At 35.1% G+C, this 25,949-nt stretch overlaps 1 protein-coding gene across 1 annotated transcript; it reads left to right on the forward strand.

Moving 5' to 3' along the window:
• Positions 1-2,205: 2,205 nt before the first annotated feature.
• On the forward strand, positions 2,206-25,828 carry LOC113502607 (putative fatty acyl-CoA reductase CG5065). The gene is made up of 13 exons (XM_026884252.1): positions 2,206-2,424; positions 19,770-19,975; positions 20,212-20,369; positions 20,993-21,083; positions 21,687-21,832; positions 22,144-22,253; positions 22,475-22,558; positions 22,944-23,052; positions 23,554-23,630; positions 24,152-24,314; positions 24,777-24,927; positions 25,256-25,362; positions 25,672-25,828. Exons 2-13 carry the CDS (start codon positions 19,778-19,780, stop codon positions 25,772-25,774), a joined length of 1,497 nt encoding a protein of 498 aa, XP_026740053.1. The 5' UTR covers positions 2,206-2,424; positions 19,770-19,777; the 3' UTR covers positions 25,775-25,828.
• The last annotated feature ends 121 nt before the right edge of the window (positions 25,829-25,949 follow it).

Genomic DNA, 25,949 nt, shown 5'->3' on the forward strand with positions numbered 1-25,949 from the left:
AAAAATTCACATTTCTACATTGTCTCTGGCCTTGGTGTTTGTGGTACCTTCGTTGTATCTGAATTCCATAACACAAGTGCTTTAGCAACTTACTTTGGGTTCAGAACAATGTATGTGATGTTGTCCGTATTTATTATTATTTATTTTATATTGATGAAGTTGAGATGATTGCTAGATATACAATAGATTGCTATTTTTTCTTGATGATCAAACAACTTCTGGCTAGAGGCATGTTAACAGAGCCTTTATACACAATTCTGCACAAGTGTAAGATACAATCTGGTTGTGTTCTCCCTATCATTACCTCCAAAGATATTCATAAAGGTTGATACAGATGTTTCAACTCATCTGTGCTCGCGGCGCTATGTGTGCGTGCGATTGACAGCCACTGTTTATTATGGAAGCTTTAATATGTGTGACAGTGACACACAAATGAAAGCTGTGTTAGTACACAACATCACTGTATATTTACAAGGGTTACCCACAGATGGCGCCACGAGCAAATACGAGCTGAATTGCCTATATCTTTCGATAGAGATTAAATTCCGAGGGTATTGAAGGCTTAATTTGTACAAAGAGATACATATTTGTACTTGACCATAAACATAGGTATGTTAGTGACCCAAATGGTCTAAAGTTGAATTTCGTGTCAAGGTCTCACGTTCGATTCTCGTTCGTGATAGATATATGTATTGTTATGTTCTATATTAGGTGAAATTAGATTAGTATGTTTAAGTTACTATAGCATCTTAAGTATAGAAGATATACAAGCATTGCTTCGCGGTTTTTCTCGTGTTTTGATGTTAAATTTTAGTATTTTCTTGTGTATTATTTTTGTGTCGGCTTCCAGTCTCACCGACAGCTGAGCCCCGTATGTTACAGGGCGACTGTCTATCTGACAACACAACACATGTTACTGTAACACAGTATCATATAGTAAGACTGTAATGACATAACTACTTACAAATATCAAAGTGTTAATTAAAACTATTGAATTTTAATAGTGTCGCTCTTAATGTCGTACATAAGAAAGCCTTATAAATACTCAAAAAAGTTGTGTATCCCAATGTACGCATTATTAAAAACAGGGCAAGAACCCTTTTTAATAATTACCTAGAAAACATGTTGGGGTAGGCTTCCAGTCTAACCTGATTCAGCTAAGTACCAGAGTTTTACAAGGAGCGACTGCCTATCTGAGCTCCTCAACCCAGTTACCTGGGCAACATGATACCCCTTGGTTAGACTGGTTGTCAGATTTTCAAGCTTCTGACTACCTGTAACGACTGTCAAAGATGTATAAAGGTCAACCAAGACTCACAATTTAAGTGCCTTCCGAAAAACAGACGGTTTTCTTTTTGTACTTTTCACCTATTTCCAATTTGCATATTTTGCATACAATGCCTGAGGCATTAATAAATTCGTTCTTTGAATCATTTAATAATGATTGTCGTATTAATTTGGCAACCATTGTATTTTGATACTTAAATATTTATGTGTAAGCAAAAATTTGTAGGCTTCTACGCAAATTTATTTGACAATGTATCAAATCTCTTTTCTAGACTTTTCGGTCCATAGTGCTGGAATGAGTAAGTTCAAGTTTCTTAACAGTCTAATGTTTTAAAAACTTCAAATGTATGTAAATGACATTCCTCTTCGACAAGTGCCGTGACTTTGACTTGTCAGTTCAATACATTTGAGGGACTCGTCAGCGTTAGCGAGGAGAAAATAAATGCTTCTTTTATTCAAGCCAAACTCAAACTAGTTGGAATTATGACATTTAAATTTGCTTTCTCCACCTTCCAGCTCCAGCATCAGATCAGCTCCATGTCATCATAATATAACATTGTCACACAATATACATAAACACACAAAATTCTAGCCTAATCGAGAACCGAGAAATATGTCAAATTTAGCCTACATATTATCATTTTTTCAGAAAAAAAAAGTACAACGGACTACCAGTCAAAACTACTGGGCTAGACTTGATTACATTTTTACGGGACCAAATGACAGATATTTCAATTTAAAATCAACAAAATCGGTTCATCCAATCCTAAGATCTGTAGTAACAAAACAAAAAAAGACTTATTATAAAAACTCCTTTTTAGAAAATTCGATTACAGACAAAGGCACACAACTAAACCATAATAAAAGCTTAAAAAAATATTGAAGGGGTCAAAAATACCCCCAATAATCGTAACGCCGTTCAATCGGTCGTTTAGACCAAACATTCTAATTGAAAGGTTGCACATAAGTTATTTGCAATGTCAGGCAATGATTGTTTGTGATCCTCATTGAGTGCCGACACCTCGTACGAGGCAGACGTCGCTTAGAACAAAGTTTAATACAGAAAATATATAATAAATAATAATATTTTTTCATGTGTTGAGTGTTTGTGATAGTGTCATAAAGTGATTTTGAAAGGTGAGTCGGTATTTCGTTGGTATATTTTTTTGATGCATTTTTTTTTCTTTTTTAGGGTTTTAGGAATTAATATTAAACAAAACATTTACTGTTTTGTTTAGAAATTCGAAATGGAAATTATTATTGCGAGTTTTTTAATATTTTTTACAGAGTAGGTAGTGGTAAATATTATGACAGTTTTGGCATGATAAATACGATTTCGTCTTCGTATTGACAACTGATGTTGCTAATGTTTTTATTAAATACGCACATAGTGAAATGTAATATTTCAACTATATATTTCAATATTATAATTTCAATAAGTATTTATAAAATTAACAATGATCAACTGCAGTTTTTGAGTCAGACGATTACATGAACAATGGCAAAATATTTTGCTGTTTTTTTTATTTAATTTTTTAAAACGAACTAAAGAATTTAGTTAAAAAATATACTAATTATACAATTACTTATTGCAATCTGAATACTTAATATATTATTTACTTTTAACTTGCAATATTATCTCAAACTAGGTATATCATTTTGAAACTTTATTCATAGAATTAGAAACTTTGACAGCTCTTGGCATCCATAATATGACATATCGCGTTTCTTTATGCCATTGATGTATCATATAGGCGTAGGAATTCAGTAATAAACCACACATTCCTATTGAGTATGGAATCTTCAGATTTGACCTTATTATTACTATAAATTTGACAATAATTACCAGCCTATATACGACCCACTGTTGGGAAACTTTCTCCCATACACAGAAGATTTAAGCAATGAATCGCACATTAGCTCACTGCGTACGATTTGAAAATTGTAAATTTTGCGTCCAATTTTCCTCACGATATTTTCCTTCACCGTTTATCAGTGGTGTCTTAGAATGATTAGGAAAGTACATGACACATAACTTTTAAAGTCAAATGTTTCAAATATGTATATTAATAATGTACACTTAATAAAAAATGTAATTATAAATTCAAAATTGGTTAACTCGTAATAAAATTGCAGTAATACCGACACTTTAATAGGTGATGAAATTTTTATGAACTTTTAAAATTAGTGAATGTTTCGCTGGAGGTGGTAATCTCTTTTGATATACGATATCTTCGAATCTTTACTTTTACTTTGAAAATGTGAAATAGGTAATTAGGTTTCTGTGTCTCCGACCTATATCCCCTTTTTAAAGCCTTTTTATGCACGTCTTAAGGATTTTAATAAGGATCATTGTGAATAGTGTAAAGGTTTATAGAAAATTATATACAGTCGCGTCACCCTGCTTTTTAGGATTGCGTATCCAAAGCATATTCATATTCATATATTTATTTGCATTCCATAATGTTACAAAAGATGTTAAAGAGGCTTAAAGCTAGGTACAATGTTATGGACCTTGTTAGGGCACGGCAAAAGAAGGCATTACAAATTTATATTTAATACTAGCTGTTGCCCGCGACTTCGTCCGCGTGGTTAGAAGAAATTGCGACTATAACTTGAGATTTAAACCATCCTATCTCTCAAGTTGTATCGAACTGCACATGGTGTGCTAATTTTATTATAATCGGTTAAGTGGTTTAGGAGTCCATTGAGTACAAACATTGTGACACGAGATTTATATATACATATATTAAGAAGATTTCAATAATATATAAAAAAATAATTATATGCTATAAGTTAGTAGGTTTTTTTTTAATTTATTTATTTAGAATATTTAAGGATGTAATATGAAACTACGCTATATTTTTATAAAACGGGACTCTGTTGTGTGTCGGTCAATCTGTCACCAGACTGTGTTATTCTTGAACTGCTACAGCTAGAAAGTTGAAATTACAGTTGTTAATCCGTTGTAAAAATCGAAATCGAAGTTAAGCAACAGGTAATACGGATACAAATTTCATTGGTAAACATTATCTTTTGAAAAACTATTTTTCCTTAGTCTAATTATTCGGAAACCCGGAAAATCATCGTGAGGCGTCACGTCAGAGGACTACGGGCGGGTTACACTCTGACACCAGGTTGTACATCAACCATACGATAAGGATGTTGTTAATAACTTGCTTATTACAGTTTAATGTTTATGCAATATCCCTTGATTTGATCTGGTGACCTTAGCATAAAAAAATCTAAACATATATGATATGATTCAGAAATGAAACCGGTTTCATATGATAATTTAATACTTTTGCAATAGATTTATTGATACCTACTTGTTAACCGACTTTTAAAAGGAGAGGTGTTCTTGGTTTAAATGGTTTTGTAAGTTAGATACATAATTTAATTATCTTTAATAATTATTTTCAAGAATTAATGAATTTAGGTAATCCTTGTGACGCAAGGGGTTTCAAAAACATTCAAGTCACATGCACAAAGACACCCAGACTCAGGACTAACCTTAAGGGATCACACAAATGTTTGTCCTATGCGGGGATCGAACCCGTTGGCGTGTTCACCTCAACCATTCGGCTATCCGTACAGTCAATTTAATTGGATATTTTTTTTATTGTTTTGAAATTTCATTTAAATCTTTTGATATTCTACCTTATTAAGATGATCGGTCTTCAATGTAAAAAGTGTCATGTTATAAATAACTAGCTGTTGCCCGCGACTACGTCCGCGTGGTTAGGAAATTTTCCACATTTTCCATTATATCTTCGCTCCTATTAGTCGCAGTGTGATGGTATATAGCCTAAAGCCTTCCTCGATGAATGGTCTATTCAACACAAAAATATTTTTTCTCTTTGAACCAGTAGTTCCTGAGATTAGCGCGTTCAAACAAACAAACTCTTCAGCTTTATATATTAGTATAGATTTGTATAGATTATTTAATATAGTCTATTCACCTCTTCAGTTGGTATTATCAGCTTGAATAAGCCGCAGTAAGCTAGCGTGATAATCAATGCTTAAATCACCCCTAAACTACGTTAGTTTAGTTCCCAAAGTAGGTAAACAATCTTGATGTTTCTAAAACAGTTTAGAAATAAAATTTGGCAAAAAAAAACAAATGAAAAATAAAGATAACCAAATTAAAATATACAACTGAAATATAACCTATTAATCTTATTAACGTGAAAGTATGGTTTCACTCAAAAACAACTGAACGGATTTGGATAAAATTTGGTGCACCGATAGCTTATTTAATAAACTGGATTAAGATCTTTTTTAAGAACTTAAATAAATTTTGTCTTTATGGAAAGAAGCCTATACCCAGGAAAGGGAAATACCTAATATTAAAATAAACATTCTTGCCTTAATTTAAAACCTCGACCTTGGTTTTAGAATTTAATTTGAAACACGAAACCCGAATTTCAAAAGTAGGAAGGCAAGTCCACTTTGAAAATTGCTAAACTGCATAATTTACTGCTAATTAAAATTGTTTGTCATTGACCTTATTAATACAAGAAATGCCTTCTAATTAAATCTTTATATACATATTGGACTGTGTATTCAATGATAAATATATACGTACAAAATGAGTCGGCGTTTTCTTTAATTTAGTTTAATATTCTAATTACAATTTTTATTTAGTTTCACCTGTCCCTTTGTCTGTAATCAAATCTTGCAAGTTAAAGACCCACTTCCCGGTTTCCGATTGAGATGACATTTTGGATGTGTATTTATATTGTGTGACGATGTGATATTATGATGACATGGAGCTGATCTGATGCTGGCTCGTGGTCATTCAAGCTTCACAATAAAACGACAAAATTTCAAATTTCGATTAATTTTAACTCTGAAGCGAGACACTTAGTCAAAAATCATGTTTCTTAAAACCGACGCAAAAAGAGGGTGTTACAAGTTTAACGTGTTTGTCTCACGTACTCTTTCACGCATAAACTACTGAATGGATTTAGACGAAACTTGGTACACAGGTAGGATAGTTTCAATCTCTTATTGTAGCTCTTGCATTCGAAAAGCAAGAAATTGTGAAGAAATAAAAACAGGGAATCTTTTAACTTGTAGTAGGTTATTCAATATAATGATAATGATGATGATTCGGAATAAATCGATTTTAAATTATTCACTTTTTAATTAAAGTTCTAGGCGATTGGAAAAATTACGGCGTCACCCAACGTTGTACCGTCACGTGACATAATTATACACTTAATGAGGAATATAATTAAGTATTGGTTGTGTTAAATAACAATAATAGACTATAATTACCGATGAACGAATATAATGACGTGTTAATTAATTGAAGCAGAAATAACATGTTAATATGTATGATAGAGAACGATAGCTGAGTTTAGGTCACCGCGACAAAACTATTGTGTGTGGTGTGTCGTGAGTTCGACCCCTGTGTAGGACAAGCATTTTTGTTAACCTCGAAAGGTTTTTCAAAAATTTTATCTTTTGGATGTTTGTGAAACCCCGGGAATTCAAAGATGAAAATAAATGCGGACAACATCACATACATTGTTCTGAACCCAAAGTGAGTTGCTAAAGCACTTGTGTTATGGAATTCAGATACAACGAAGCTACCACAAACACCTAGACCCGGGACAATGTAGAAATGTAAGTTTTAACATTGTCCCGACCGGGGATCGAACCCGGGACCTCAGAGCTAGCGACACCTTGAAACCGGTGCGTACGCCACTCGATCATGGAGGTCAAAGAAAAAAGTTATTTAATTCTCTAGAGATTAAATTGTTAAGAATTTGTTAAAAGACAGTAAAATGTATGTATATTGCGAGTTGGACCCGTGACTTTGTCCGAAATTGGTCAAGCCGTTTCTGCGTGAAAGAATAGTAAACATACATACACACTTACAAACTATCGTGTTTATCAAATTAACTATTGAAGTTTTCTATTCTTATGCTATCTATCATAATCTAGGTATTTTCAACAGAAAATCGCTATCTTATTTTTTGCAATTTAGATAACATTTAAATAAATCTTTCGATACCAATGTGACTTTAATTAATAGCAAAGCAATAAATAATCTATAACTGATATTTTTTTAAATGCCTTGCCAACGAAATATCTCGAAAACTGTACCCCTCTTTCTGATTGTTGTCGGTAAAAACCCGTCTCACAACGTCTGTAGTAACATGTGAACTAGATCACTATTTGTAGCGCAATCATGAGATAAAAACCGGCTAAGAGCGAGTCGGTTTAAACACAAAGGGTTCCGTAACATTATCTTTAGAAAAAACATAAATTAGAGTATAGTAAGAAAGCTCAATTGAATATTTATTCCAATTCTGTTTTTGAGTATTAAAAAAACGTCTCCCGCATTTAATTTTTTTGTCGACGGGGTGTTTCACAAACATTCAAGTCACATGCACAAAGACACCCAGACTCAGGACAAGCATTCGTGGATCACATAAATGCTTGCCCTACGCGGGGATCGAACCTGTGATACCTTTTTGAAATTGTGACTTAATTACTCGGCTATTCGAGCTTAATTTTGTTGTTATAGCGGCAACAGAAAAACATCATCTGCGATTTTAATTATCTAACTATCACAGACCATGAGGCACAGCCTGACGGTAGACGGAAAGATAGACAGACAGATATTACAGTTCCGTTTTAACCCTTTAGTTGGAGAACCCTAAAAACTATAATTTTCCCACATAAATTCTTGCTACAGATTGCTGTCTATATAAATGCTAGTCTATAACAAACAATGGTAAAACATAAGATAAAAACATTATTAATTAATTATAATTATCACGCTATGAATTTTGACGAACAGTCTTACTATAAGATAATTAGTTAACTAGTGCCAGCTAAATCTAATCAAAGATTATGCACTTAGGAATTTAAAACTTGTGATGCGAGAATTTCATCAACATTCAAGTCACATGCACAAAGACACCCAGACTCAGGACAAGCATTCGTGGATCACACAAATGCTTGTCCTACGCGGGGATACGTCGCGCGACGACTTGGCATGGTGACCTCAATCACTTGGTTTGTGTGTATAAACTTTATAAGTAATCTTAATAAATACATACAGTATGGTCGGTAATGGACATATTAAATTTAATTAGTCAAATACTTATTAATTAACCTGGGTATCTTTGTGCATGTGCAACAATCTACAAAACCTTGTTTTTAATAGGCGCAGCCGCGTTTATAGTGGTGAATTGCATTGTCATCGGGTTTGAAGCTACCCTGAAAATTTCAGCCTGCTAGCTTATCGGGAAGTGTCTCAAAATTGAGTTGAAAATCCAACGGGAACGACAAACAAACAAACAAGAAAAGTGAGTGTAAAAAAACGTGGGAATAATAATCATTTACAATCTTACTGCCTATTAAAGTAACTTAAATATCACAAATCACATTTACGATGCAAAAATTTCTTGCGCGAAACATTATAGTTATGCGAAGGCATATGCCATTATGATTATGTTGTAATCCATCATTAAAGATTACAAAATGCATGGTAGATTACACCATACGCGGCTAATGGCATAGAGGCACGTGTGTACAAGCTTATCAATACTTATGTTTGGAACCACGGATAGAGAAGTCATCAAAACAAACCCACTGTGCGCGACGTGTCCTGCGTTCGATTCCCGCGTAGGACAAGTGTTTGTGTGATCTGTAAAAGCGTGTTCGCAAAAAGCGTTTTCATACACTCACTTTCTTGTTTGTTTGTTTGTTTGTCGTTCCAGTTGGATTTTTGTAACTCAATTTTGAGACACTGATGGCAATGCTATAACTATAAAACCAGTTAGACCGATTTTGATATAAGTCCCAGTGTCCAGGTTTCCTCACGATGTTTTCCTTCACCGTTTGTCAGTGGTGTCTCAGAATAATAAAGATAAAAACGTACCAATGATTCAAAGTTATAAAATAATTACTTATTCTATACTAATATATAAAGCTGAAGAGTTTGTATGTTTGATTGTTTGTTTGTTTGAACGCGCTAATCTCAAAAACTACTGGCCCAAATTGAAAAATTCTTTTTGTGTTGAATAGACCATTCATCGAGGAAGGCTTTAGGCTATAAACCATCACGCTGCGACTAATAGGAGCGAAGATACAATGGAAAATGTGAAAAAAACAGGGCAGGTATAGATCATAAATTATATCTTCTACCCACGGGGACGAAGTCGCGGGCACCAGCTAGTAACTTAATAAAATCGCAAGGTACTTTTTGGTCAGTTGGGAAACCATCAAATAAGTCGGGTTGAGTAAAAAGGAATAACGGGAATCTTTAAAGTTCGTGTTTATTGAGAACTGAACCCACGGGAACATAAAATCGGGATGGAAACTATCCTATGTGATAAACCCGGTATATATCCGTTCAATGGTTTTTGCGTGAAAGAGTAACAAACATCCATACCTACAAACTTTCGCGTTTATAATATTAATAGGATAGTAGGATTGTTTTACCTCCTATCGTTTTGGCTGACAAGTCATTTGGCTTTTGACTCGCAAACTCTAAAACACGCGTAAAGTTTATGGGTAAAACATTTGCATACACATTCATTCTATAACACCTGACCTAAATATTCAGTATATACAAAAACCAATTGCTTAAGTTGCAAGATTATTAACTTTTTGTCTTCTACCTAGCCTTTTCCAAACTGTGTTGGGGTCGGCTTCCAGTCTAACTGGATTCAGCTAAGTACCAGTGTTTTACAAGGAGCGACTGCCTATCTGACCTCCTCAACCCAGTTACCTGGGCAACACGATACCCTTTGGTAAGACTGGTTGTCAGACCGACAAGTTAAAGTACCTAGGTTCGAACCTCACGCAATAATGTCTTTTCGAGTTAATGTGCGTGTATCAAAGTAATTATCACTTCCTAAAGAAAATAAAGTGAGGAAACCGGCACAGCTGAGAATGTTTCAAGTGTGTGTTGCGTCACGTCAGAGGACTGCGGGCGGGTTACACTCTGACACCGGGTTGTACATCAACCATACGATAAGAAATAGGTCATAAAAAACCAGTCCACAGACCACAAAATTATTCCTTGCTTATCGAACCCCGCGTAGGATAAGCGTTTATGTGATCTACGCATGCTTGTCCTGAGTCTGCGTGTCTTTGTGCATGTGACTTGAATGTTTGTGAAACCCCCGCGATACAAGGATCAAATACCTTAGTCTGAGAGTCGTTTTTCTTTTTAAAAATAAATATTTTGTAAGGCTCTTTTTTCAACCATTGAAGAAATAACAATCAAATAAATACATAATAAATTCTTGCCCCACCAGGAAGTCGAACCCTCATTCGTTGTTCTTCACCACTTCACCACTGGGCTACCATTCAACCATTTTTTTATTTAAAAGCAAACACATACATCCAGACATACTAATTACTAAGTAAATTTACCAATAGAAGATCATCACTGTTTACTTAAAAATAGATTGCATGATTATGAACAATGTAAATTGATATTCAAATAATCATTTTACATAATCATTACAAACTGGTTTTAAGTTGGCCCGCAAGACGCATTTTCTCCTCGCTAACGCTGACAAATCTCTCAAATGTATTGAACTGACAAGTCAAAGTCACGTCACTTGTCGAAGAGGAATGTCATTTTCGAAAATTTTGAAGTTTTTAGATAGACTAGGATTTATAGGCTCGTATTATTGCATACTAGCTGTTGCCCGCGACTTCGTCCGCGTGGTTAGAAGATATAAGTTATAATTTATACCTGCCTTCTATCTATCTTGTAGGATTCAGTCAGCGTTTGCAATGTAAGCGCAAAAAAATTGTTTTTTACGACCTCACATTAGAAACCTCAAAAATTGTAGCCTATGTGTTATTCTGATGTATAAGCTATATTGTGGTAAAGTTTCATTCAAATGCCTTCAGTAGTTTTTACGTGAAAGAGTAACAAACATCCATACATCCATACTTACAAACTTTCGCCTTTATAATAGTAGTAGGATAGTTGCCAAGATATTTATTTTCTCAAATGAAATCGGATAAAATTATGCCTATGTGTTAATCCAAGGTGCCAGCTATCACTATTCCAAATTTCATCGAAATTGAGCCAGCCGTTTCACCGTGAAAGTGACAACATACATACAAAAACACACACTTATTAGTTGGTCATTACCAAACCAGAGAACAGGATTATTGATGAAGATATGCTAAATTTAAACTACACTTAAAGAAAACATTTTTCTACTACCAAATAATAATTGACCAATATTAATAAATAAATAAATAAATGCGGACAACATCACATACATTGTTCTGAACCCAAAGTAAGTTGCTGAAGCACTTGTGTTATGGAATTCAGATACAAGGAAGGTACCACAAACACCCAGACCCGAGACAATGTAGAAATGTGAATTTGTACATTGACCCGACCGGGGATCGAACCCGGGAGCTCAGAGCTAGCGACCCCTTGAAACCGGTGCGTATGCCACTCGACCACGGAGGTCGTCATCATATTATAAACACGAAAGTTTGTATGTATGGATGTCTGACCGATTTAAAACTGCTATAAAAACTAAAAGTTCATATCAACATGAATCCCAGTTATCTGTTATAAAGAAATTGCAAAATAATCTTCGTAAGATGATTAAGAAGATTAAATAATACGGCCTTCGCATTCGGTAGGTTTTCGCAACATTACCAATGTATAGACGATGATATTTCTGTTACGTATAAAGGACTAGCGGTTGCCCGCGACTTCGTCCCCGTGGGTAGAAGATATAAGTTATGATTTATACCTGCCCTTTTTTTCACATTTTACATTGTATCTTCGCTCCTATTAGTCGGAGCGTGTAAATAAAGCCTTCCTCGATGAATGGTCTATCCAACACAAGAATTTTTCAATTTGGACCAGTAGTAGTTCCTGAGATTAGCGCGTTCCAACAAACAAACTCTTCAGCTTTATATATTAGTATAGATTCTACTACAGCTTCTCTAAGTAATTGTATAGGTTTGGAAGAGAGATGGGGCTATATACCCTGTATAGCTCTGTCGCTCACACAATCAATTGTGTGTAGGATATGTTTATCGTGGTATAAACCTTATTTGTTCACACTTGTATTATAAATGCCAAAGTATGTGAGAGTGTATGTTTTAGTTGCATCTTTGCGCCAAAACGGATCGCCAGGTTTGGATGAAATTTTGTTTGGAGGTAGGTGGTACCATGGATTATAGACTTTGTTAAGGAGAGTAATGTTTTTGCAGATATAACTGAAATTCAGTCGGGTGAATTACATTCAGACACAAAACAAATACACGTTCTCATCACTCAAATATTAAAATTTTCCTGTGTGGGAATTAAACCTAAAGTGCAGCAGTCGGAACCACTAACCACTGGACTCACAGGCCACTCGCAGGCTCTACTTGACTTATTCAGATTCTAATATTTGGAATCCTGGCTTGCCTCACAATGTTTCCCTTCACCACTTATCAGTACCTTAGAATAATTATCTATTAAATTACATATAACTTTGAAAAAAGTCGTTGGTATTTCACTTTACTTAGTCGAACCTGCACCTTGTTGATTCAAATCCAAGCATAGAACCACAATTTCAAGGCTATTAAACACCAAAAATACGTCCTAAGCCTGCAAATAAGTCAACCAGTTATCTATTTAAACTGACTTTCAAAAAAAGATGGTCGAAAGCAGATAACCTTCAAAACTCGAGTTGAAGTAGTAGCTTATAATAATATTTAAATAATGTTGAGACATCAGAATGATTGCGTGAGTGCTCCAAATACTTCACTTCTAATTATTATCAATGTTGTTAACTTTCTTAATCACTTAAATGAAACAGTTTATCCTACAAATATGATATTATATCACTTATAGATGTGTGCATGTGCAAATCTGCGTTTTTAAACACTTACTTTTCTTGTTTGTTTGTCGTTCCGGTTGGATTTTTGGAACTCATTTTTGAGACACTTCCCGATAAGCTAGCAGACTGAATTTTTCAGGATGGCTTCAAACTCGATGACAATGCAATTTGCAACTATAAAAACGGCCGGCTCACGCCGTTAACGGCGTGAGATACATTTAAACACGTTGGTATTTGAGAATTTTAAAATCGATTATTTTATTCCGCATTTATGATGGGACAGTATTGTAAAGGGTTTTTGTCACCGATTTTCGGAACCCCGGATTGTACAAACACATATTCTATTAAATGTAAATATTAATTCAGACCTCACCTATTGAGTGGACAAATAACTTAATATTCATACTTCAATATAAAAACAGTGCATGACATTAATTTAAATCCGTACGTGACGTAACAGTCAATATTTCCGTGTTTATTCAAAATGACGTACAATAAATAAAATAAATAAATGCGGACAACATCACATACATTGCTCTGAACCCAAAGTAAGTTGCTAAAGCACTTGTGTTATGGAATTCAGATACAACGATGGTACCACAAACACCCAGACCCGAGGCAATGTAGAAATGTGTTTTTTTTTACATTGTCCCGACCGGGGATCGAACCCGGGACCTCAGAGCTAGCGACACCTTGAAACCGGTGCGTACGCCACTCGACCACGGAAGTCGTCAATAGGCAAAATGACGTATTTGACAGAATCTGTTTATACCGCCAAACAGATTTCCAAAAAAATATTTAGCATATACCTTTTCAATTATTTCGTGAATAGAAAATAAGGTTATACAGCAGCGTTGCCAGACGTCCCGATTTTTAAATCAAATTTTAATGTCCCGCGCGGGACAGGCCCGGTCCCGCTTTTCGGAGAGAACTTGACAGTACGCCGTTCGCAGGATTCACACAGACCATTGTAGCGTGGTTCACTGTCGCCCGGGCCGGATTCAATCCAAATACGAATCTAAAGAAAGCTCGATAAATTTTTCGCGGAGTTAAGTTACACTTGTTTGCTGGTGTTGTTCGCGCGCGGAACATCGGACATATCAACTTTACCATGTCCCGCTTCTGATGGAGGAATCCCGCTATTTTCACTAAAAAATTACCAAGTCACTACTTGTCAAAAAAAAATCTGGCAACACTGTTATACAGTGAAAACTCCGACTAGATTTATATTATAGCAGCGTGCTGCTGGGGAGTTTGTTGCTCTGTTTATTCTCGCACAGCAAAAGCACTTAGAAAGCGGTGACGGATGGGCGAAACTGGGTGCTGTCCAATGTAACCTAACCTTTAAAAAGTGCGACTTAGTAGCCTAATTTGAATAAATTACTTTTGATTTTATAACATTTATTCTTTCTTTTAATCTAGCCCACTGTGTCCCACTCAAACCCGTCCACGATTCTCTATTCCGGGCCTCACAGAACCAGCCCGCAAATTAAACTCCATTATAATTGACTAGCTGTGCCTTGCGTCTTCGTCCGCTTATATGTCATTTTTATTGTTTTGCTTTTCTAAAGTCTAACTGTACGGAACCAGAAGTGTCGCAAGTCTGACTCTCGTTTGGCTAGATTTTTAAAATTTACTCCGTGATAATGATTCCATGATTCTGCTTTTCTCACATAGATATTTAATTTGCAATTGATGCAATAGTATTCATTATTTTACTAAAACCATTTATAATGAAATCATTAAGTTTCTAATGACATATTCCTGTCATTGTCATAATACAACTGCTAGATGTCATTAAGACTTTAATAACAAACGATGATTATTGGAATATTCCCCAGTTATTATTGAAAACCACAATATTGTCACGATTTCCATGAAATTAATAACACTTATAATCTAAATGCAACAGCATGTAAGTTTGTATGTTTGTTACATCTACACGTCTAAACCGCTGAACCGATTTCAATGAAATTTTGTATAGAGATAGTTGATACCTTGGATTAACACAAGCGTTTATCAAACTTTATTAAATATTAATATTTTGTATTTAATACAGTGACGTTGTGTACTAACACAGCTTTCATTTGTGTGTCACTGTCACACAAATTGAAGCTTCCATAATAAACAGTGGCTGTCAATCGCACGCACAACACTTCGCGTGCATATAATTTAAACTATAGTTAATTATCTATTAATTATTTCATCCGGTTTTGTCATAATCCGAAGTGTTCATTGATATCTTGAGCAAATGAAGGTGTAACACATAGCTACGTATTAAAATAATAGTATATTATCAACGAACATTGACAACTAGATTTCTCGACGGTAGAACCTCATTAGATGACCGGTTAAGCAAAAAAGATCGTTTAATTGTGAGGATTTACTAAACTGTGTTCCGTATACGTAGGTTGTAGAGAATGAATATTTTGCTCAAAACCGATTAACTGGTTTTGGCAAGGAAAAAATATTTTTAAAAGAATCCATGTTCATCCAGTGGTTCTCTATCTATCATTTTCTCGTCCGTAAAATGAGTTGCTTAACTTCGATTTAGATTTTTGGTACTTTTGGTTATAACAGCTGCAGAACCATACCATCCGCGAAATCCATTTAATAGCTTTGTAGGACGTACAATCGGACTGGCAGCGAAACCTCAGAGTAATGTCCGGTTTTATTATTTCGATAGGGAACTCTAAAACTAGGTTTTATAAGCAGGTGATGTAATTAAGAAACAATGTCATTTAAATACTAGTTTTCTTAGTGTTTTCATCTAGACAATGTTACATCGCACTAGAATAGAAAACTTCAAATGTATGTGAATGACATTCCACTTCGACAAGTGACGTGACTTTGACTTGTCAGTTCAATACATTTGAGGGATTCGTCAGCGTTAGCGAGGAGACATGTAACTTGTCTACATAAACGTATGGAAGTTAAAATGTAATGTAATGTAGTAAATGTAATTATATACTTTTCCTAAAAATCACGACGTTTTGTCGAAGGGGTTTCAAAAACATTCAAGTCACATGCACAATACACCCAGACTCAGGACAAGCATTCTCAAGTTTTAAATCCGCATCAGCTCTGCGTTCAGTCAATTTGCTGACAAATTGTCAGCCATTTTGAAAAGCATAATACGTAGAATATTTTTTACCGCTTTTTTTCTGTTTAAGTACACTTATAAACGATTTCTGAGTAGATAATAAATATTCTACTCTCCTGGTATGTGACTAAGGACTCGGTAAATAATATTTATGTCAACAAAGATGGCCGACTATTTGCCATAGTATATTTGCATTAAAATGACGGAACAATATTTTTCCATAAACTATACAATGACGTTTTGACTGGCCTGTTGGTCTAGTGGTTAGTGACCCTGACTGCTATACCGGAGGTCGTGGTTTCGATCCTCAACTGAAACAAATATTTGTGTCATGAGCAAGATAATTGGTTCTGTGTCTGGGTGTTCTAATATATAAAATTCCCGTGTCACGATGTTAGTTACCGTACTCCTCCGAAACGGCTTTACCGATTTTTACCAAATTTTGAATGCGTATTCAGTAGGTCTGAGAATCGGCTACTATCTATTTTTCATACCCCTAAATGATGAGGGTTGATCACACAAAAAAAATAATGTAATTTTTTTGGCGAAACATTTTGTTTTTATTTTTTTATAATGTGGCATTAAAAAATACACTAGAAATAATTTTTTAGGCAAAATAACGTTTTCTGAGTCAGCTAGTTTATCTATATTATGTATGTGTTTAGAAATATATAAGTATGTTTATAAGTTGTCTTGTACCTACTCATAATACAAGCTTCGCTTAGTTTGAGACTAGATGGCGTTGTTTGAAAGTTGTGGAATATTACTTGTAAACATAGCTAAGGGCATTATGGTTTAGTTCATAACTTCTTCAGCTCGCTTGAACCAGACTCCTCTCTGTTCGTTGGTTAAAGTTGAATATAAGAAACAGTTAGTCATAACCATCTTGTTTAAATAAACAATTTGTAGTTTCCACACGTTGAAACCTTGGCAATATAGCGTGGCAGACGACATCTGAATAATAAGTTGGGTTAAATCGGGAAGTAACAATTTTGATGGGACCCAAACAAAACATTAATAAAAATCGGTGAAGAGCGAGTCTCATTAGCAATACCAAGGGTTCCGCATAAATATTAAAATAGAGCAAAAATAATTGTAACCTATTTATTTTTAGACCGACTCAAACGTTACCTAACCTCATTTTTTATGTATATTAGATAAGTAGGGTAAAGTGGGGCTGTATTTATAAGACTCCGGTATATGTACGTCTATCTATTACCAGATTATATCTCATGAACCGTAGAAGCTAGACTGTTTAAATATTCACAGATGGTGTGTTGCTATTGATGCTATAACGACAACAATGGAAATAAAAATTGAGGTTAAGCAACAATTGGAACGGTTTGAAATTGGATTATTGACAATATTATTACGAATTCTTACTAAGAAAACTATTTAGGGGTATCGTGTTGCCCAGGTAACTGGGTTGAGGAGGTCAGATAGGCAGTCGCTCCTTGTAAAACACTGGTACTTAGCTGAATCCGGTTAGACTGGAAGCCGACCCCAACATAGTTGGGAATAGGCTAGGATGATGATGTGTTTATACAGAAATACACCAAGATTGATTACTTTTTTTTAAAATAAGTATCTAAACAAATATAAATCTTATCGGTATTCATAACGTTAATTTAAACTGTACGTCTAGAAATTATTAGATTGACTATTTTAAATACTTACGTAAATACTCAACTATTGAATATTCAATAATTATAAACTTCTTTTACGATCAGCACAACAATTATAATGCGTTAGGTAAATTAAATGGCTTCCTAAGGTCAGAATACAAAAGGAATACCTTCTGAAATTGAATATTCAAACTGTCACACTGTAATCACGTGACGAAGAAATTAATGTGGCGACCTTTCTGATAAGTTGTCAAATTGATCACGAAATTTAATGACGAGCAAAACGCTAATGAAGAGAATTAAAATAAATTTGGATTTTGTTCTGGAACTTCTTGCAGTTTAACACTCGAAATTATTTTAGACTAGCTGTTGCCCGCGACTTCGTCCGCGTGGTTAGAAGATATCAGTTAGAAATTTTTGAACGGAAGCTCTCGAAGATGAATAATTTTCCTTGTTTTTTCCACATTTTCTATTGTATCTTCGCTCCTATTAGTCGCAGCGTGATGGTATATAGCCTAAAACCTTCCTCGATGAATGGTCTATTCAACGCAATTTAAATTTTCAATTTAAACCAGTACTTTCTGAGATTAACGCGTTCAAACAAACAAACTCTTCAGCTTTATATATTAGTATAGATTTGAACAAATGGTTCCAGTTTTTTTTCTGTTATAAAGAAACTTAAGTCTAGTAATTTGCTCTGGCGTCTCCGAAATAACCTATTTGATTCAAACTCGTATTTAAAATTGGGTTCAAGAATGATTGACTCTCGATCATCATAAAACATTGTTCTCACTTTATGTCTAAAGACTGTGTAATGAAACCTGATTTCTAATGTCCCTACGGATTTTTCAGTGCCTAAAAAAAACGACTCCCGCACTAAGGAATTTAATCCTTGTTTCGCTTGTCGTTTCACAGACATTCAAGTCACATGCACAAAGACACCCAGACTCGGAACAAGCATTCGTGGATCACTAAAATGTGAAAATTTTGTCAATAGTCATTCGTATAAACATAAAAATAAAATACTGTCCTGATTTGAATCTGACAAAATGGTCAGATATCCTACTAATATTATAACCGTGAAAGTATGTATGGATGTTTGTTCCTCTTTCACGCAAAAACCACTGAACGGATTTAGACGAAACTTGGCACACAGATAGTTTATAACCAGAATTAAGACATAGGGTAGTTTTTATCAAGATTTTAAGTTCCCGTGGTATCATTTTTGATTTGTTGCGGGCGGAACCGCGGGTAACAGCTAGAGTTCACATAACTCTTTATACAATACTTACCTATAAAGAGTTTTGTGAATCCATTTAAATTGATGACGACATAATGTTGTATTAAATTAATTACTAGTAATTAAAATTACTAAGCATCATCGTTACGCAATTATAATCAGTTGTCCCTTCTGGTTTTAATGTGATTTTTTATGCATCTTGCATATTAATGGAGTAATTATAACCAATATGCTATGCCAATTAGTAACAGTATAAGCAACGCCCGTACAGGACTAGATAAGACTGCCCAGAGTAAGGTTACATCGCATTAGAATAGAAAACTTCAAATGTATGTGAATGACATTCCTCTTCGACAAGTGACGTGACTTTGACTTGTCAGTTCAATACATTTGAGGGATTCGTCAGCGTTAGCGAGGAGATGTGTAACTAATTTTCAGGCCCAAAGTGGCAGCTTTGTTTCTACTTAAAACTTACTTTGAAACCTGACTGTGACATAAAACTGATGGAAATTTCGACCGAATAAAAAAAAACTTTCTTAAAACTTGATACTAATCTTCAGTAGTATCCAAAGTCCTTAATTGAAGTGAAACTTTATTATTAAAAAAATATTCCTTGATTAAATCATAATATTAGATTGCAGTATTCATGATGTCTTTATCTTTCTTTACAGATTCGAAAATGGCGCCATATATTGGTATCCCCGAGTACTATGCTGGCAAAACCCTCTTCATCACGGGAGCCACGGGTTTCATGGGCAAAGTATTAGTAGAAAAACTGCTGTATAGCTGTCCGGATATTAAAAAAATGTTTTTACTCTTGAGACCGAAAAAAGGGCACAGCAGTAAAGAGCGATTGGACGATTTGTTAAATTTTCGGGTAAGTGCTGCCATCTTGTGTCGAGTAGCGAAAACATTGAATTCAAAATTCTGTTAATCAATTTATTATTAACAATACCTGATGATTTTAAAAAGATAAATCTTTTTTCATGGAAATGTATTTAAAATGTTCTTAATTGCATCTATTTGATAATGAACCGTGCCGAAAAATTAGTAATATCCGCAAAATCCGTGCATCGCTTGACATAACAACCTTATACTTTGAATAATCTTCAGGTTTTTGACCGTCTGAAAGCCGAGCATCCGAAGCGCTTCGAGAAGCTGCAGGTGGTAGCTGGAGACATCTTGTCGGAGGACATGGGCATCTCCGATGAAGATAGACGGCAGCTCCAAGAAGAAACCCAGATCATATTCCACTGCGCAGCTTGTGTTAGGTAAGTCTCAGGTACAAGGGAAGGGTGAAACACACCGGTGGTTTTAGCCGGTAAGAGTTCGGCATACCTCTCCGCCTTCCCCAGGGACGAGAAAGTCCTTGAGGATTTCGCCGGGTTAAAAAATTAGAAGCTAGCTAGGTACAGTCACCATTGGAAGTCACCACTCAATACTATTATAACTTACGTTAAACGGATTCATATCCATTTATGTACTAACGGTTTGCTCAAATGATTATATTTGGGACTTCGACTTGCGATTCCAACTCGCATTAGCTCATGGTTAAGGAGCTAGTTGGACTATCCCGATACATGCGAATGAGTGAATTGTTATTAAATAAATAATCGAATATAATCAGTTGCTGGTATGCCATCCTGTAACAAAATATACACTGTAGCTGTCCCAGAAAAAGTTGTTATGCCAGAGGGCTGAAAAAAATGCCCTTAGGGTTGTGAAAATTATTTGTCTGATTCTCAGACCTACCCAATATGCATACAAAATTTCATGAAATTCAGTCGTCTTTCCTTTTCATCTCATGGTTACCTCGGTTTATAACTAAATAATTCCAAAATTTAAAAGCCTTAATCATTATTTTGTTATAACATCTCAACATTTCTGATTCTAGATTCGACATGTTTCTGCGTGATGCTGTCAACATGAACACCTCTGGTACTCTAAAAGTCTTGCAGTTGGCTGAAGGAGTAAAGAATCTTGAGGTTTGTAATATAATATACAAAAAAACTAATGCGTCTAACCGTCACACAGGATTGAAGTAATTTTTTTTCAAAAACTTTTGCTATCCTTGGATAGCCTAGTGGTTGAGGTCATCACGCCAAACCCACTGTGCGCGACGTGTCGCGGGTTCGATCCCCGCGTAGGACAAGCATTTGTGCGATCCACCAATGCTTGTTCTGAGTCTGGGTGTCTTTGTGCATGTGAATTGTATGTTTGTGAAACCCCCCGCGATACAAGGATAAAATTCTTTAGTGCGGGAGTCGTTTATAAAAAATAAAACTATCTATTGACTAAACCAATAAAACAAAAATATTTTAAAACCAAATAATACAGAAACGTGACCCTCATATTGCCTCCTAGTCGCGCCCAAAGAAGTTTTGCTTCAAAAACTTGATACAATTATTTTGAAATCTGCTTTCACTGGCCACAAAACTTATAGCTATACGAAAGCAGTGCCATCTGTTGGTAACCTTTTTAAATACACAGTGACGTTGTGTATTATCATAACTTTCATTACTACGCAAAGATTAAACTCTTCAATTGAGAAATCTATTGGAAAGTAAGTCATAAATCAAATCTTCCAGGCATTCGTCCACGTTTCCACCAGCTACTGTCGCTGCGAGCTGGACGTATTGGATGAGAAGCTGTACCCATCACCACACCGGCCTCAGCATGTGATGCATGCTGTGGAATGGATGGATGATGACCTGCTTAGGCATATGCAGCCAAAGTAAGTAATATATAAATTAATGATAGCTTTTTGACTGCACTGATAGCCCAGTGATTGAGGTCACCACGCCAAACCCACAATAAGTGATGCGTCGCAGATTTGGTCCCAGTAGGACGAGCATTTGTGTGATGCACGAATGCTTGTCTTAAGTCTGGGTGTCTTGTGCATGTGACTTGAATGTTTGTGAAACCCTGCGATACAAGGATTAAATTCAAAAGTGCAAAAAAAGCAGTTTCAGATATATTTTTTCAAAATCCAGTCTTTTATGTGAGAATTTGTTACAAACTTTCGATATTTTTTTTTATTTTCAGGTTAATTGACCCCCAACCAAACACGTATGCCTACACTAAGTCATTAACGGAAGATTTAGTTTCACAATACGCGGGAAAATTCCCAATTGTGATCGCACGGCCATCTATCGGTGAGTAGCAGAACTTATTCTATTTAGTTTCTAACCCCCGAGGCAGACTTATGTAATTAGTTGTATTCATTTTCCTATCTTAGAATTTATAATTAGGCTTCTTACCCAGATTTTGCCATCATTTTACTGAAATTATTGAAAAGTTCATTGTTTTGAGACTAGATGGCGTTGTGTGCGTTTGTGGAATGTTCATAATTTATATCATTTTTGTGTTTTTACAGTAATTGCTGCTTATAAAGAGCCGATGCCCGGTTGGGTAGATAACCTCAACGGTCCAACTGGACTATTAGTAGGGGCTGGTAAAGGTAAGCTATATTTTATAATCATTATAAAAAAATTGCGTAGATTTATCATGACAAAGTTATGTTTGCGGTTGGCAGAAATCTGAACAACAATTTTGACGAAAACTTTGGCATTTTTTTTGTTTTTCCAACTCATTTGAAACATTCACTTGTAGTGAATGCTTCAGGTGGCACTTAATGGATATTAAAAGGCTGAAAATCTATGTAATTTTGTGTAACGGTTTCAGAGATCTCTATCAAACTTGCACGCTGTGATTTTACATCATAGAGTGTTTGCTAATTATAGTTCTTTCATCTTTAAATTTGAGCCAATAAAAATGTTTAATCAAAAATCCCGGCCACCAAAATATTTATTTACTTAAATACCCTATTTATTGTAATTTTTTAGGTGTGATTCGTACGATGCATTGTAACGAAAACTTCATGGCTGATGTGGTGCCAGTAGACATGGTTGTTAACGGATGCATCATCCTCGCCTACCTGACTGCGATTGAGAAGTAAGTATATATAGATGATACATATACATATAGACATTGGAGTGATGACCCGTGCAGGATGGATGGCAGGAGTTGGATGCGAGCCGCCGAAGATAGATCTCGATGGCGTGTATTTTAGGAGGCCTATGTTTAGCAGTGGACGATTAAGGGCTGATGATGATGATGATAGATAGATAGATAAGACTGATATAAGTGAACAAGTTTCTGATCGTACCCGACGCAAATAGAGGGATTTCATAAGCTTGTTGCTGCCTGTGGTATCATAGCTACCGAACAAATTGACTTAATGTTATCTTGTAGCAAGTGCTGATTACTTTGTTATAAGCAGACTTGACAGTCCAACGATTTATAACTTTAGGATATAGTCTGTGCACACTTTGCCAGGCGCTATATCTGGATTCATTTATAGACCATCACCCAAAACGGTTTTTAGTAAATTAAGAACAAGATTTCTATAATCTTAAAAGGTATTATTAATAAGTTGATCTATGTTACTTACAGATCTAAAGAGATCGGCATTTGCAACATAACGCAGTCCGGAATCAACGCTATCACTTGGGGAAAAGCTTTGGAAATCGGTAAGTTACGACATTTCAATCACATTTGGTGTATTATCTACTTAATCATTCTTAACATTTTCTATTTCATCTGCGATAATTTCAACTGTCCTACCGTTATGGCTTATGAGATACGATTCAGATGAACGGAAAACACCCCTTAGTAATAGAGCTAGAAAAATAAACATAACTGCTACCTACATAATGCTTGACTGGCCTGTTGGTCTAGTGGTAAGTAACCCTGACTGCAATACTGGAGGTCGTGGGTTCGATTCCCATCCAGAATAAATGTTTGTGTAATGAGCACGATTATTTGTTCTGAGATCTAGGTGTATTTTTTCTATATTATGTATGAATTAGGAAAGATCTAAGCTAGTTTATCAGTTGTCTAGTACTCATAATACAAGTTTTGCTATGTTTGAGACTAGATGGCGTTGTTTAAAAGTTTCGACAACTTTGAAACAAAGCCATCTAGTCTCTAGTCATCTAGAGATGTCTCTCTAGTCATGAATTGTGGTTATAAGGAATATTCTTCTTCTCAGGTCGCGTCCAAGTCAAGGAGTTCCCCTTCACCGTGGCTCTGTGGTATCCTGGTGGCTCGGCCAAGTCTTCATGGATCATGCATCAGCTTGCTTTGTTCTTCACTCATATGCTGCCAGCTTACTTCATTGATTTATTGCTGTTTTTGATGGGGAAGAAGACATTGTAAGTATATGTTCATTGAGAAAAAATCTTTCTTCACATAGCTTATACTTTTTGCGTTGTACTCCCAGTGAAGTAGTACAAAATTTCGTCAACATTAAAAATGGACCAAAATTCAAAACAATCATTCATAAGATCACACAAATTATTTTGTGATTTACGAATGTTGTTCTACGCGGGGATCAAACCCGCAATAACTCGCATTGGTGACCTACACACTAATTCTATCCTTGCAGCCAAACAATAATCCTAGATTTTCATTTTCTAGACTGCATTTTTTTATTTTGTCTTCTCTATCAATAATCAACAGCTGTTGACATTGACTTAGCTCCGATAGGCTGAGCTAAACCTCTCCCAAGTTAACCTGAATCCTTTACTCATTTGCCATCCTTGTCTTACTCTGAAAATCAGTAAGAGATAGCATTATAATCATGATCTTCACTAAAACAAAATTATCTATTACAGCATGATCAAAATACAGAAACGTATTAACTACGGATTGAAAGTGCTTCAGTACTACACAACGAAAGAATGGCATTTCACGAATGATAATTATGTGGCGTTAAGGGGCAAAATATCTAAGAAAGATAATGAAACATTTTACACAGATATATCGGTAAGAAATTTTAATATAAAGATTAGTTTTTTGTAAAAATAACTTAACTGTTTGCTTTTCAGAAGATCCCTACTCTTAAATGGGTTCTGTACATATTTAGTAGTTAAATGATCCGTTACTATTAAACACACGTCCATTTACTTATTTCTTATCTAGTCTTCGATGTATTTTATCTGATATTAAATTGATAACTCATACAAAAAATGCGATTACAATTGTTTTGTTATCAAACTAATGAACTAAATTAAACCCTATACAAAAGTCCAAAAACACTCCCTTGGGGGACTCCATAAGAACTTCCTTGATTATTCTGGATATTTCTTCACAGGTTCTTAATTGGGACATATACATGAGGAATTACATCAAGGGAGCTCGTGAATATTGCTGTAAAGACGATCCAGAGACACTCCCACAGGCGAAAAGGCTACATAACCAGTGAGTACCCTTATCAAATGCTTTACTAAAATACAGTTGCAAATGAACAATACATAAAGTCATATAAAACTTAATTTGTCAAACATATTGTCGATAATGTCCTAAAAAGTTATTTGTAAACATGTCTATATAACTCTCCCACTTACAATTAGCACTTAAAGGTGAATTTTAACTAAGTGACAGTTCTTAATCTTGCTGTTTTTTTTTACTAATCGGAAACTCGCGACACGTTGATCCCAGTTAATTTGCATGGTAACCATGCTAGCATTAATAATAATGAATTCAAAATCTTTACTTTTCTTGTTTCAGATTATACGTCCTCGACCGGATATTCCAAGTTCTATTTTACGTTTTACTGTCATACTTTATTTACCATTACTACAAAGTGATATTCTCTGTAGCTAACTATTAGATCAATTAAAAATGTTCAAAGACCTACCACATTTCAAAGTTTTATTATAGATGTGGAAACAGGACAGAGCATAACATGACGTAGAGCTTCATCTCTTTCCCACACTTGTAATAGTTTTACTTTAGTGGTAGGTCTTCTGATGCCTATTATAATATGCTAGACTGGCGATAGCTAG

This window comes from Trichoplusia ni, chromosome 17 (genome assembly GCF_003590095.1).
Source record: "Trichoplusia ni isolate ovarian cell line Hi5 chromosome 17, tn1, whole genome shotgun sequence".
Classification (NCBI taxonomy): Eukaryota; Metazoa; Arthropoda; class Insecta; order Lepidoptera; family Noctuidae; genus Trichoplusia; species Trichoplusia ni.

Bases quoted from the DNA above. Each gene is read 5' to 3' on its own strand.
- LOC113502607 (XM_026884252.1), top strand. From the start codon at position 19,778: ATGGCGCCATATATTGGTATCCCCGAGTACTATGCTGGCAAAACCCTC. The intron at 21,084-21,686 runs GTTTGTAATATA...CAAATCTTCCAG, and splicing joins AAGGAGTAAAGAATCTTGAG to GCATTCGTCCACGTTTCCAC. The intron at 24,928-25,255 runs GTAAGAAATTTT...ATTTCTTCACAG, and splicing joins CATTTTACACAGATATATCG to GTTCTTAATTGGGACATATA.